Source organism: Pleurodeles waltl, chromosome 4_2 (genome assembly GCF_031143425.1).
Source record: "Pleurodeles waltl isolate 20211129_DDA chromosome 4_2, aPleWal1.hap1.20221129, whole genome shotgun sequence".
Lineage (NCBI taxonomy): Eukaryota > Metazoa > Chordata > Amphibia > Caudata > Salamandridae > Pleurodeles > Pleurodeles waltl.
In genome coordinates this window covers 385061788-385076969 of record NC_090443.1, presented here as the reverse complement: position 1 = coordinate 385076969, position 15182 = coordinate 385061788, and the positions used below count along the sequence as shown (strand labels likewise).

At 47.6% G+C, this 15182-nt stretch overlaps 1 protein-coding gene across 6 annotated transcripts in view; it reads left to right on the top strand.

The window, feature by feature from the left end:
• Nucleotides 1–15182, top strand: part of SMARCA4 (SWI/SNF related BAF chromatin remodeling complex subunit ATPase 4) — an 813549-nt gene that overhangs the window by 586738 nt on the left and 211629 nt on the right. For all 6 annotated transcript variants that reach the window (XM_069231516.1, XM_069231512.1, XM_069231517.1 and 3 more), the window contains exon 29: nucleotides 5763–6049. In XM_069231516.1, the coding sequence (XP_069087617.1) occupies nucleotides 5763–6049 (287 nt within the window). The remainder of the gene's footprint in view (nucleotides 1–5762; nucleotides 6050–15182) is intronic.

The window sequence follows — 15182 nt, the reverse complement described above, 5'->3', positions numbered from 1 at the left end:
CCCATTCCGCTTCTGCCCCAAATGTCACAACAAGTATCCTTATACAGATCAGCACCTGGTCTGTAACTTGTTTCCTCCAGAACACAGAGAAGATACTTGTGAAGCCTGTCGAGCGTTTTGGTCAAGGAAGACACTAAGAGACCGAAGAGCAAGAAGACTGCAAATGGCGTCGGCGCCGACAGGACAAAGACACTTGGAGGAGGAAGAAGAAACCTTCTCCATCCAGGACTCGGACTCGGAAGAGCTCGATCCCGAAGAGACGCCTAAAACCGTGAGAAAGACGTCGACACACAAAACTCACGAGAAGACCACAAAAGCCCAGGGAACGCCACCGCCAGCAGGCCATGGCTTAACCCGAAAAATAGGTGATTGACCATCGGCACCGAAAAAGAGCACGCATGTGTCGAAGTCATCCGACTCTGGTCGAGATACCGGCACACAGCAAACTCGAGACAGCGGGTCAGAGCAAGTTCGACACCAAGAGGGCGGCACCGAAACAAGTCGGCACCGAGAGACCGGGATGCCGAAAATAAAGAAGGTGTCGTCGGAGCCGAAAAAGGCTACCGAAAAGGTTTCCATTCCGAAACATCCAGCCTCGGAACCGAAATCAGGTTCCTACACAGAGGAACAGGGACTTTCCTCCCAAATGCAAGGACATAAGTTCGGACAAGAACTACAGTCAATGGAGTCAGACTACACTCAGAGAAGGCTCCACATCCGAAAGGACACAGGGAAGATAAGTACTCTTCCCCCAATTAGGATGAAAAGAAGACTTGCCTTTCAAGAAAAGGACAAACAGCCACAGGCAAAGGTGGCAAGACAAACAACACCGCCACCATCCCCACCACCATCAACGCACACATCACCGGTAGCCACTCCACCACTGATGCAATCCCCAACTCATACTGGAATGAGTCAGGATGATCCCGACGCATGGGATCTTTATGATGCGCCAGTGTCAGATAACAGCCCAGACTGTTACCCAGCGAGGCTGTCGCCACCTGAGGACAGTACAGCTTATACACAGGTGGTGTCAAGAGCAGCTGCATTTCATAACGTCACCTTGCACGCAGAACCTATTAAGGATGACTTTTTGTTTAATACACTATCCTCCACTCATAGCCAATACCAAAGCTTACCTATGCTACCCGGAATGCTAAAACACTCCAAACAGGTGTTTCAGGAGCCTGTGAAGGGCAGGGTCATAACTCCAAGTGTGGAAAAAAAGTTCAAGCCACCGCCAACAGACCCTGTATATATCACGCAGCAATTAACACCGGACTCTGTGGTAGTAGGGGCAGCTCGCAAGAGAGCAAACTCTCACACCTCAGGAGACGCACCACCTCCAGACAAGGAGAGTCGCAAGTTCGACGCTGCGGGGAAAAGGGTTGCAGCACAAGCTGCCAACCAATGGCGTATTGCCAACTCACAGGCACTGCTGGCAAGATATGATAGGGCTCATTGTGAGGAAATGCAACATTTCATTGAATACTTACCCAAGGAGTTCCAGAAGAGGGCACAAGTGGTGGAGGAAGGACAAAGTATCTCAAATAATCAGATACGGTCAGCAATGGATGCAGCAGATACAGCTGCTAGGACAGTAAATACAGCAGTAACCATAAGGAGACACTCATGGTTGCGTACGTCAGGATTCAAGCCGAAAATGCAACAAGCCGTGCTGAATATGCCTTTTAATGGACAGCAGTTGTTTGGGCCGGAGGTGGACACTGCTATCGAAAAACTTTAAAAAGACACTGATACGGCCAAAGCCATGGGCGCACTCTACTCCCCACAGAGCAGAGGCACATTTCGCAAAACGCAGTTTAGAGGGGGGTTTCGAGGACAAACTACAGAACCCACAACCTCACAAACAAGGCCCACTTATCAGAGCCAATATCAGCGGGGAAGTTTTCAGGGACAATATAGAGGGGGACAATTCCAAAAGAGTAGAGGGAAGTTCCAAAGTCCCAAAACTCCTCAAAACAAGCAGTGACTTCCACGTCACAAATCCCCAACACCTAACACCTGTGGGGGGGAAGACTAACCAAGTTTTACAAACATTGGGAGGAAATAACAACAGACACTTGGGTCCTAGCAATTATCCAGCATGGTTATTGCATAGAATTTCTCAAATTCCCTCCAAACGTCCCACCGAAAACACACAATATGTCAAAACAACACATGCATCTTCTAGGACTAGAGGTCCAAGCGTTGCTACAAAAAGGAGCAATAGAATTAGTACCAATTCAACAGAAAGGAACAGGAGTTTACTCTCTGTACTTTCTCATACCCAAAAAGGACAAGACTCTAAGACCTATATTAGATCTCAGAACATTAAATACCTACATCAAATCAGATAACTTTCACATGGTGACATTACAGGACGTAATCCCACTGCTCAAACAACAAGACTACATGACAACACTAGACCTAAAGGATGCATATTTCCATATACCGATACATCCTTCACACAGAAAATATTTAAGGTTTGTATTCCAGGGGGTACATTACCAATTCAAGGTGTTGCCATTCGGAATAACAACTGTGCCAAGAGTTTTTACAAAATGCCTGGCAGTGGTAGCTGCACATATCAGAAGGCAGCAAATACATGTGTTCCCGTACCTAGACGATTGGTTAATCAAAACCAACACGCTAGAACGGTGTTCACAACACACAAAGTACGTCATAGAAACCCTCCACAAACTAGGTTTCTCAATGAACTACGCAAAGTCACACCTTCAGCCGTGTCAGACACAGCAATACTTAGGGGCGACAATCCACACAGCAAAAGGGATCGCCACTCCAAGTCCACAAAGAATACAGGCATTTCACAACGTAATACAAGCCATGTATCCAAGACAACAAATACAAGTCACAATGGTGATGAAACTCCTAGGCATGATGTCCTCATGCATAGCCATTGTCCCAAACGCAAGGTTGCACATGCGGCCCTTACAACAGTGCCTAGTATCACAATGGTCACAAGCACAGGGTCAACTTCTAGATCTAGTGTTGATAGACCGCCAAACATACACCTCGCTTCAATGGTGGAACAATATAAATTTAAACCAAGGGCGGCCTTTCCAAGAACCAGTGCCTCAATATGTAATAACAACAGATGCCTCCATGATAGGGTGGGGAGCACACCTCAATCAACACAGCATCCAGGGACAATGGGACACTCAGCAAAAACAGCTTCACATAAATCACTTAGAACTACTGGCAGTATTTCTAGCGTTAAAGGCATTTCAACCCGTAATAAGCCACAAACACATTCTTGTCAAGACAGACAACATGACAACGATGTATTACCTAAACAAACAAGGAGGGACACACTCTACACAGTTGTGTCTCCTGGCACAGAGAATATGGCATTGGGCGATACACAACCACATTCGCCTAATAGCACAGTTTATTCCAGGGATTCAGAATCAGTTAGCAGACAATCTCTCTCGGGATCACCAACAGATCCACGAATGGGAGATTCATCCCCAAATACTAAACACTTACTTCCAAAGTTGGGGAACACCACAAATAGACCTATTTGCAACAAAAGAAAACGCAAAATGCCAAAACTTCTTATCCAGGTACCCACAAGATCAGTCTCAGGGCATTGCGTTATGGATAAGTTGGTCAGGGATATTTGCATACGCTTTTCCCCCTCTCCCACTCCTTCCATAAGTTGAGTCAAAACAAACTCATACTAATAGCACCAACTTGGGCAAGACAACCTTGGTTCACAACACTACTAGACCTCTCAGTAGTGCCTCATGTCAAACTACCAAACCGACCAGATCTGTTAACTCAACACAAACAACAGATCAGACACCCAAATCCAGCATCGCTGAATCTAGCAATTTGGCTCCTGAAGTCTGAGTTCGGACACTTAGACCTTACACAGGAATGTATAGAAGTCATAAAACAAGCTAGGAAACAAACCACTAGACATTGCTATGCAAATAAGTGGAAAAGATTTGTTTATTATTGCCATAATAATCAAATTCAACCCTTACATGCGTCTGTCAAAGACATCGTAAGCTACTTACTACATTTGCAAAAGTCGAAACTAGCTTTTTCATCCAATAAAATACATCTCACCGCAATTTCAGCTTATCTGCAAATTACGCACTCAATTTCACTCTTTAGGATCCCAGTCATAAAGGCTTTTATGGTGGGCCTAAAAAGAATTATCCCACCAAGAACACCACCAGTTCCTTCGTGGAACCTCAACATTGTCTTAACACGGCTCGTGGGTCCACCGTTTGAACCCATGCACTCATGTGAGATACAATATTTAACATGGAAAGTAGCATTTCTAATTGCCATCACATCTCTAAGAGGAGTAAGTGAAATACAAGCATTTACCATACAAGAACCCTTTATTCAGATACACAAGCATAAAGTAGTTTTACGAACAAATCCTAAGTTCTTACCAAAAGTCATATCACCATTCCACTTAAATCAAACAGTAGAACTACCAGTGTTCTTTCCAGAACCAGATTCTGTAGCTGAAAGAGCACTACATACATTAGACATCAAAAGAGCATTAATGTACTACATTGACAGAACAAAACAAATTCGAAAAACAAAACAACTGTTCGTTGCTTACCAAAAATCTCATACAGGGAATCCAATATCCAAACAAGGCATTGCCAGATGGATAGTTAAATGCATTCAAACCTGTTATCTCAAAGCAAATAGAGAACTGCCGATAACACCAAAGGCAGACTCAACTAGAAAGAAAGGTGCTACCATGGCCTTTCTAGGAAACATTCCAATGACTGAAATATGTAAGGCAGCCACATGGTCTACGCCTCATTCGTTTACTAAACATTACTGCGTGGATGTGTTAACAACACAACAAGCCACAGTAGGACAAGGAGTACTACGAACTTTATTTCAAACAACTTCAACTCCTACAGGCTGAGCCACCGCTTTTGGGGAGATAACTGCTTACTAGTCTATGCAAAGCATGTGTATCTGCAGCTACACATGCCATCGAACAGAAAATGTCACTTACCCAGTGTAGATCTGTTCGTGGCATGAGACGCTGCAGATTCACATGCGGCCACCCGCCTCCCCGGAAGCCTGTAGCCGTTTGAAGTTGAACATTTGTAAATTTGTAAATATATTGCTTTAAACCACATTATGTACATACATATTTACTCCATTGCATGGGCACTATTACTATAATACACAACTCCTACCTCACCCTCTGCGGGGAAAACAATCTAAGATGGAGTCGACGCCCATGCGCAATGGAGCCGAAAGGGGAGGAGTCCCTCGAGCTCGTAACTCGAAAAGACTTCTTCGAAGAAAAACAACTTGTAACACTCCGAGCCCAACACTAGATGGCGGGATGTGCAAAGCATGTGAATCTGCAGCGTCTCATGCCACGAACAGATGTACACTCCTTACTTCACCCTCTTGTGGGAAAAATAACAAAGGACTTGATCCCCATGTGCATTATCACTGAAAGGAGGAGTCACTCGATCTCGTGACTCAAAAAAGCTTATTTGAAGAAAAACTACTTGTAACACTCCGAGCCCAACACTAGATGGCGAACTTAAACATCATTTTCAGTCTATTAAGTAATGTGTTGCACATTTTGTTACCCACCAGTAGCTGGCACACTTGGTCATTGCTTCTTGCTGATCAAGGGGAAATGTTTAGTTTGATTTTCTTGATGTTCCTCGCTGCTCCTTCTGGCAGCACATCTGTCTCATGTTTTTTTTCTTTGTTACTTAATTTTTCTCCACCAGGCCATTGAAGAAGGCACTCTGGAAGAAATTGAGGAGGAAGTGCGTCAAAAGAAGACCACCACCACTCGGAAGCGCAAGCGGGATATCGACCCCAGTTCCTCCACCCCCACACCCACCACTACCCCTGTCATGAGCAGCACCAGCATCAGGCACCGTGAAAAGGATGATGATGTCAAGAAACAGCGGAAGCGTGGACGGCCTCCATCTGAGAAGCTCACACCCAACCCGCCCAGCCTCACTCGGAAAATGAAGAAGATAGTGGATGCTGTGATTAGATACAAAGAAGGGTAAGGGGGCAGGTTGTTGTTCCGCTACACCTGATCCTGCTACATGCAGCAGACCTAAGTTGTTCTTGGATATGATAACTGTGATTCCAGTGTCTCTCATTCTGCCAGGGGTTTTGAAAGTTGATGTGATGGATGCCTTATCCCCAAACATTAACCAAAACGTATACTTTCTTTAACAATACAAAGGTATTATGATTTTTTAGGTTAATGTGGTCTGTAAAGAAATGGCTCCCTGTTGCAGTTACCCCCCACTTTTTGCCTGATACTGATGCTGACTTGACTGAGAAGTGTGCTGGGACCCTGCTAACCAGGCCCCAGCACCAGTGTTCTTTCACCTAAAATGTACCATTGTTTCCACAATTGGCACACCCTGGCATCCAGATAAGTCCCTTGTAACTGGTACCTCTGGTACCAAGGGCCCTGATGCCAGGGAAGGTCTCTAAGGGCTGTAGCATGTATTATGCCACCCTAGAGACCCCTCACTCAGCACAGACACACTGCTTACAAGCCTGTGTGTGCTGGTGAGAACAAAATGAGTAAGTCGACATGGCACTCCCCTCAGGGTGCCATGCCAGCCTCTCACTGCCTATGCAGTATAGGTAAGACACCCCTCTAGCAGGCCTTACAGCCCTAAGGCAGGGTGCACTATACCATAGGTGAGGGTACCAGTGCATGAGCACTGTGCCCCTACAGTGTCTAAGCAAAACCTTAGACATTGTAAGTGCAGGGTAGCCATAAGAGTATATGGTCTGGGAGTCTGTTTTACACGAACTCCACAGCACCATAATGGCTACACTGAAAACTGGGAAGTTTGGTATCAAACTTCTCAGCACAATAAATGCACACTGATGCCAGTGTACATTTTATTGTAAAATACACCACAGAGGGCACCTTAGAGGTGCCCCCTGAAACTTAACCGACTGTCTGTGTAGGCTGACTAGTTCCAGCAGCCTGCCACACCAGAGACATGTTGCTGGCCCCATGGGGAGAGTGCCTTTGTCACTCTGAGGCCAGTAACAAAGCCTGCACTGGGTGGAGATGCTAACACCTCCCCCAGGCAGGAGCTGTGACACCTGGCGGTGAGCCTCAAAGGCTCACCCCTTTGTCACAGCCCAGCAGGGCACTCCAGCTTAGTGGAGTTGCCCGCCCCCTCCGGCCACGGCCCCCACTTTTGGCGGCAAGGCTGGAGGGAACAAAGAAAGCAACAAGGAGGAGTCACTGGCCAGTCAGGACAGCCCCTAAGGTGTCCTGAGCTGAGGTGACTCTAACTTTTAGAAATCCTCCATCTTGCAGATGGAGGATTCCCCCAATAGGGTTAGGATTGTGACCCCCTCCCCTTGGGAGGAGGCACAACGAGGGTGTACCCACCCTCAGGGCTAGTAGCCATTGGCTACTAACCCCCCAGACCTAAACACGCCCTTAAATTTAGTATTTAAGGGCTGCCCTGAACCCTAGAAAATTAGATTCCTGCAACTACAAGAAGAAGGACTGCCTAGCTGAAAAACCCCTGCAGAGGAAGACCAGAAGACGACAACTGCTTTGGCTCCAGAAACTCACCGGCCTGTCTCCTGCCTTCCAAAGATCCTGCTCCAGCGACGCCTTCCAAAGGGACCAGCGACCTCGACATCCTCTGAGGACTGCCCCTGCTTCGAAAAGACAAGAAACTCCCGAGGACAGCGGACCTGCTCCAAGAAAAGCTGCAACTTTGTTTCCAGCGGCTTTAAAGAACCCTGCAAGCTCCCCGCAAGAAGCGTGAGACTTGCAACACTGCACCCGGCGACCCCGACTCGGCTGGTGGCGATCCAACACCTCAGGAGGGACCCCAGGACTACTCTGATACTGTGAGTACCAAAACCTGTCCCCCCTGAGCCCCCACAGCGCCGCCTGCAGAGGGAATCCCGAGGCTTCCCCTCACCGCGACTCGTTGAACCTAAAGTCCCGACGCCTGGGAGAGACCCTGCACCCGCAGCCCCCAGGACCTGAAGGACCGGACTTTCACTGGAGAAGTGACCCCCAGGAGTCCCTCTCCCTTGCCCAAGTGGAGGTTTCCCCGAGGAATCCCCCCCTTGCCTGCCTGCAGCGCTGAAGAGATCCCGAGATCTCTCATAGACTAACATTGAAAACCCGACGCTTGTTTCTACACTGCACCCGGCCGCCCCCGCGCTGCTGAGGGTGAAATTTCTGTGTGGGCTTGTGTCCCCCCCGGTGCCCTACAAAACCCCCCTGGTCTGCCCTCCGAAGACGCGGGTACTTACCTGCAAGCAGACCGGAACCGGGGCACCCCCTTCTCTCCATTCTAGCCTATGTGTTTTGGGCACCACTTTGAACTCTGCACCTGACCGGCCCTGAGCTGCTGGTGTGGTGACTTTGGGGTTGCTCTGAACCCCCAACGGTGGGCTACCTTGGACCAAGAACTGAACCCTGTAAGTGTCCTACTTACCTGGTAAAACTAACCAAAACTTACCTCCCCCAGGAACTGTGAAAATTGCACTAAGTGTCCACTTTTAAAACAGCTATTTGTCAATAACTTGAAAAGTATACATGCAATTTTGATGATTTGAAGTTCCTAAAGTACTTACCTGCAATACCTTTCGAATGAGATATTACATGTAGAATTTGAACCTGTGGTTCTTAAAATAAACTAAGAAAAGATATTTTTCTATAAAAACTTATTGGCTGGATTTGTCTCTGAGTGTGTGTACCTCATTTATTGCCTTGTGTATGTACAACAAATGCTTAACACTACTCCTTGGATAAGCCTACTGCTCGACCACACTACCACAAAATAGAGCATTAGTATTATCTATTTTTACCACTATTTTACCTCTAAGGGGAACCCTTGGACTCTGTGCATGCTATTCCTTACTTTGAAATAGCACATACAGAGCCAACTTCCTACATTGGTGGATCAGCGGTGGGGTACAAGACTTTGCATTTGCTGGACTACTCAGCCAATACCTGATCACACGACAAATTCCAAAATTGTCATTAGAAATTGATTTTTGCAATTTGAAAAGTTTTCTAAATTCTTAAAAGACCTGCTAGGGCCTTGTGTTAGATCCTGTTTAGCATTTCTTTTAGAGTTTAAAAGTTTGTAAAAGTTTGAATTAGATTCTAGAACCAGTTGTAGATTCTTAAAAAGTATTCCAACTTTTAGAAGCAAAATGTCTAGCACAGATGTGACTGTGGTGGAACTCGACACCACACCTTACCTCCATCTTAAGATGAGGGAGCTAAGGTCACTCTGTAAAATAAAGAAAATAACAATGGGCCCCAAACCTACCAAAATACAGCTCCAGGAGCTTTTGGCAGAGTTTGAAAAGGCCAACCCCTCTGAGGGTGGCAACTCAGAGGAAGAGGATAGTGACTTGGAGGACAATTCCCCCCTACCAGTCCTATCTAGGGAGAACAGGGTCCCTCAAACCCTGACTCCAAAAATAATAGTCAGAGATGCTGGTTCCCTCACAGGAGAGACCAACACCTCTGAAATCACTGAGGATAACCCCAGTGAAGAGGACATCCAGTTAGCCAGGATGGCCAAAAGATTGGCTTTGGAAAGACAGATCCTAGCCATAGAGAGGGAAAGACAAGAGATGGGCCTAGGACCCATCAATGGTGGCAGCAACATAAATAGGGTCAGAGATTCTCCTGACATGTTGAAAATCCCTAAAGGGATTGTAACTAAATATGAAGATGGTGATGACATCACCAAATGGTTCACAGCTTTTGAGAGGGCTTGTGTAACCAGAAAAGTGAACAGATCTCACTGGGGTGCTCTCCTTTGGGAAATGTTCACAGGAAAGTGTAGGGATAGACTCCTCACACTCTCTGGACAAGATGCAGAATCTTATGACCTCATGAAGGGTACCCTGATTGAGGGCTTTGGATTCTCCACTGAGGAGTACAGGATTAGGTTCAGGGGGGCTCAAAAATCCTCGAGCCAGACCTGGGTTGATTTTGTAGACTACTCAGTAAAAACACTAGATGGTTGGTTAACTGGAAATGAAGTGTGTGACTATGTTGGGCTTTATAATTTGTTTATGAAAGAACACATTTTAAGTAACTGCTTCAATGAAAAGTTGCATCAGTATCTGGTAGACCTAGGTCCAATTTCTCCCCAAGAATTGGGAAAGAAGGCAGACCACTGGGTCAAGACTAGGGTAACCAAAACTTCCACTGGGGGTGACCAAAAGAAAGGGGTTACAAAAACTCCCCAGGAGAAAGTGGGTGGCACTAGAAACAAAGAAAAAGAGTCCTCTGTAGGCCCCCAAAAACCAGAACAGGTGGGTGGGCCCCAAGACACAACCCAAAACAAAGGTGGGTACCAGGGTAAGAACTGGGATGCCACTAAGGCATGGTGCCACAACTGTAAACAGTCTGGGCACCACACCAAGGACACTTCTTGTCCCAAAAACAAACCCCAGAACAAAATTCCAGGGGTAACCAGTGTAGCCATGGGAGATGACTCCTCAGATGAGGAGGTCTTCATAGCCTTCAACTGGAAACAGGGCCCAACAGGTGAGTTGGAGATTCCAGAGGGAAGTAGACACTTCCACCACCTACTGGTGAATGGAATCCCAACCACTGCCCTGAGAGACACTTGTGCCAGTCACACTATTGTGCATGACCGGCTGGTGCTCTCAAACCAGTACATCCCAGGTGAGACTGCCAGGGTAAGAGTTAGCCTAGACAGGGTCACTAAGAGGCCTGTGGCTTTAGTACCCATAGAAGTGGGTGGCACTCTTAGCTGGAGAAGGGTAGTAGTCAGTACAGACCTCCCCCTTGATTGTCTCCTTGGAAATGACTACCCAGAGGTTAGTCAGAGCCCAAGAGAGGAACTGGTCCAGTGCCAGTCCTCTCCCAAGGATTCTGGAAGTCCTGCCTCTGCAGTAAATGCAAGTAGGCCCCAGAAGAAAAAGAAAAGGAAACAGAGTAGGAAAGGTGGACAACCTTTAGCCAAGGTTCCAGCAAGCCAAGGAGATTCTGCTCCAGTAGGGGAGAACTCCAAAAATGGCTCTGATAAAGTCCAACCTGACCCACAAGAAGTCCTGGCTAGTCAGGCAACTGTTAAGCCTGAGTGGGTGGCTCCTCAGCTAACAGAAGAAAGAGTGGAAGAAGGGTGTTTACTACAAGATGTGGTGACCCCCCACTCTAATACAGCAGACAGGCACCCTGAACCCAAAGAAGCCTGTAACTTAGCCCCTTCCCTTGTAGGTGAAGAGCTAAAGGTGTGGTTCTGGGCACTGACAGCTGTCAGTGGCCTCTGCTGGGTGTTAGCCTTTATGGCTGCACTATCCTTGGCCTGGTGGTCTGACCCCATGCCAAATAACAAGTTAGGCCCCCTGACCCTGTTGGTCATGGTGGGGTTACTCCAGCTCTGGGTAACCTCTTTGGGTAAGCTAGGGGTGACCCTGGCTAAGATAAGATTAGCAGAGGTGGATACCTCTGACCTCAAAATAGAGAGAATGGGTGAAGACATAAAAAGCACAGACAAGAGGCAGTTCAGACTAGGTCCTATCACTGTGGAAGTGGGTCAGTTCCCCAGAGGGAATGACCTGAACAGGAGGATGTAAGGCAGAGTAGGCCCTGCAACAAACCAGCCATTTCCTCTACTCTTCCTCGCCTGACAGACTAGGAAGACTTTTCCAGCGTTGGCTGAGTCTCCTGGCCTGTGGGCTGGGGGGGGCTTGTGTAAAGAAATGGCTCCCTGTTGCAGTTACCCCCCACTTTTTGCCTGATACTGATGCTGACTTGACTGAGAAGTGTGCTGGGACCCTGCTAACCAGGCCCCAGCACCAGTGTTCTTTCACCTAAAATGTACCATTGTTTCCACAATTGGCACACCCTGGCATCCAGATAAGTCCCTTGTAACTGGTACCTCTGGTACCAAGGGCCCTGATGCCAGGGAAGGTCTCTAAGGGCTGTAGCATGTATTATGCCACCCTAGAGACCCCTCACTCAGCACAGACACACTGCTTACAAGCCTGTGTGTGCTGGTGAGAACAAAATGAGTAAGTCGACATGGCACTCCCCTCAGGGTGCCATGCCAGCCTCTCACTGCCTATGCAGTATAGGTAAGACACCCCTCTAGCAGGCCTTACAGCCCTAAGGCAGGGTGCACTATACCATAGGTGAGGGTACCAGTGCATGAGCACTGTGCCCCTACAGTGTCTAAGCAAAACCTTAGACATTGTAAGTGCAGGGTAGCCATAAGAGTATATGGTCTGGGAGTCTGTTTTACACGAACTCCACAGCACCATAATGGCTACACTGAAAACTGGGAAGTTTGGTATCAAACTTCTCAGCACAATAAATGCACACTGATGCCAGTGTACATTTTATTGTAAAATACACCACAGAGGGCACCTTAGAGGTGCCCCCTGAAACTTAACCGACTGTCTGTGTAGGCTGACTAGTTCCAGCAGCCTGCCACACCAGAGACATGTTGCTGGCCCCATGGGGAGAGTGCCTTTGTCACTCTGAGGCCAGTAACAAAGCCTGCACTGGGTGGAGATGCTAACACCTCCCCCAGGCAGGAGCTGTGACACCTGGCGGTGAGCCTCAAAGGCTCACCCCTTTGTCACAGCCCAGCAGGGCACTCCAGCTTAGTGGAGTTGCCCGCCCCCTCCGGCCACGGCCCCCACTTTTGGCGGCAAGGCTGGAGGGAACAAAGAAAGCAACAAGGAGGAGTCACTGGCCAGTCAGGACAGCCCCTAAGGTGTCCTGAGCTGAGGTGACTCTAACTTTTAGAAATCCTCCATCTTGCAGATGGAGGATTCCCCCAATAGGGTTAGGATTGTGACCCCCTCCCCTTGGGAGGAGGCACAACGAGGGTGTACCCACCCTCAGGGCTAGTAGCCATTGGCTACTAACCCCCCAGACCTAAACACGCCCTTAAATTTAGTATTTAAGGGCTGCCCTGAACCCTAGAAAATTAGATTCCTGCAACTACAAGAAGAAGGACTGCCTAGCTGAAAAACCCCTGCAGAGGAAGACCAGAAGACGACAACTGCTTTGGCTCCAGAAACTCACCGGCCTGTCTCCTGCCTTCCAAAGATCCTGCTCCAGCGACGCCTTCCAAAGGGACCAGCGACCTCGACATCCTCTGAGGACTGCCCCTGCTTCGAAAAGACAAGAAACTCCCGAGGACAGCGGACCTGCTCCAAGAAAAGCTGCAACTTTGTTTCCAGCGGCTTTAAAGAACCCTGCAAGCTCCCCGCAAGAAGCGTGAGACTTGCAACACTGCACCCGGCGACCCCGACTCGGCTGGTGGCGATCCAACACCTCAGGAGGGACCCCAGGACTACTCTGATACTGTGAGTACCAAAACCTGTCCCCCCTGAGCCCCCACAGCGCCGCCTGCAGAGGGAATCCCGAGGCTTCCCCTGACCGCGACTCGTTGAACCTAAAGTCCCGACGCCTGGGAGAGACCCTGCACCCGCAGCCCCCAGGACCTGAAGGACCGGACTTTCACTGGAGAAGTGACCCCCAGGAGTCCCTCTCCCTTGCCCAAGTGGAGGTTTCCCCGAGGAATCCCCCCCTTGCCTGCCTGCAGCGCTGAAGAGATCCCGAGATCTCTCATAGACTAACATTGAAAACCCGACGCTTGTTTCTACACTGCACCCGGCCGCCCCCGCGCTGCTGAGGGTGAAATTTCTGTGTGGGCTTGTGTCCCCCCCGGTGCCCTACAAAACCCCCCTGGTCTGCCCTCCGAAGACGCGGGTACTTACCTGCAAGCAGACCGGAACCGGGGCACCCCCTTCTCTCCATTCTAGCCTATGTGTTTTGGGCACCACTTTGAACTCTGCACCTGACCGGCCCTGAGCTGCTGGTGTGGTGACTTTGGGGTTGCTCTGAACCCCCAACGGTGGGCTACCTTGGACCAAGAACTGAACCCTGTAAGTGTCCTACTTACCTGGTAAAACTAACCAAAACTTACCTCCCCCAGGAACTGTGAAAATTGCACTAAGTGTCCACTTTTAAAACAGCTATTTGTCAATAACTTGAAAAGTATACATGCAATTTTGATGATTTGAAGTTCCTAAAGTACTTACCTGCAATACCTTTCGAATGAGATATTACATGTAGAATTTGAACCTGTGGTTCTTAAAATAAACTAAGAAAAGATATTTTTCTATAAAAACTTATTGGCTGGATTTGTCTCTGAGTGTGTGTACCTCATTTATTGCCTTGTGTATGTACAACAAATGCTTAACACTACTCCTTGGATAAGCCTACTGCTCGACCACACTACCACAAAATAGAGCATTAGTATTATCTATTTTTACCACTATTTTACCTCTAAGGGGAACCCTTGGACTCTGTGCATGCTATTCCTTACTTTGAAATAGCACATACAGAGCCAACTTCCTACATGGTCTTTCCAACCTTAAGATATTCAGCTCACGAGTAGTTCCTGGACATTATTTAAAAGGTACATTGTGAATGAAGAGCCTAGTTTTGAGTGCTTTCATGAATTTGAGTTGGGTAGTTGTGTGAACAAAGAGCTGAAGAAATTCGGAGACCAGCCACTAGATGGCAGGATATTGCCGAACTTGAGGATCTATAACATGCCAAATTCAAAACATTTCCTTTATACTGATGTGTTTTTTTTTGGTTTGTATAGTCTGGTGGAGTAAGGGTAGTTGGTGGTTGAGGAGGGGATATTTGAAAGCAACAGTCTACTGAATCCTTTGTTGGCCTTACTGATACAAGAAACCATCAGCTTTCCATCATTGATATCTTTTAACAATTCACATGCCTTGTTGAATAAACATTGCCTATTTTAGGATTTGGAATCCAAATTATGTGTAAAATTAAGCATGCTTTGCAAATCGAAGAAGATTTTAATACAGGAGAACTCCCTTTTCCCCCCCAAACTAATGATGTAAAGGTTCCCCTTACGCCGTGTTCCCTTTCAGAGGAGGTGTGGCAGTTGCGGGCTGGAATGTTCCTGTTGGAGCAGCTGTTAGGGTTTGGATTGTTGCTGTTGGAACAGGACAGATTTACATGTTAATGGTCTTTGTCTGAAGTGAAAATGAGACCTGAACGAGTGCCAGTGGCTGAGACTGATGTAAGCATTGCTGCTATCATGTTGCATTTTTCTCAGTGTGTAAGGAAATGTCTCCTTGGC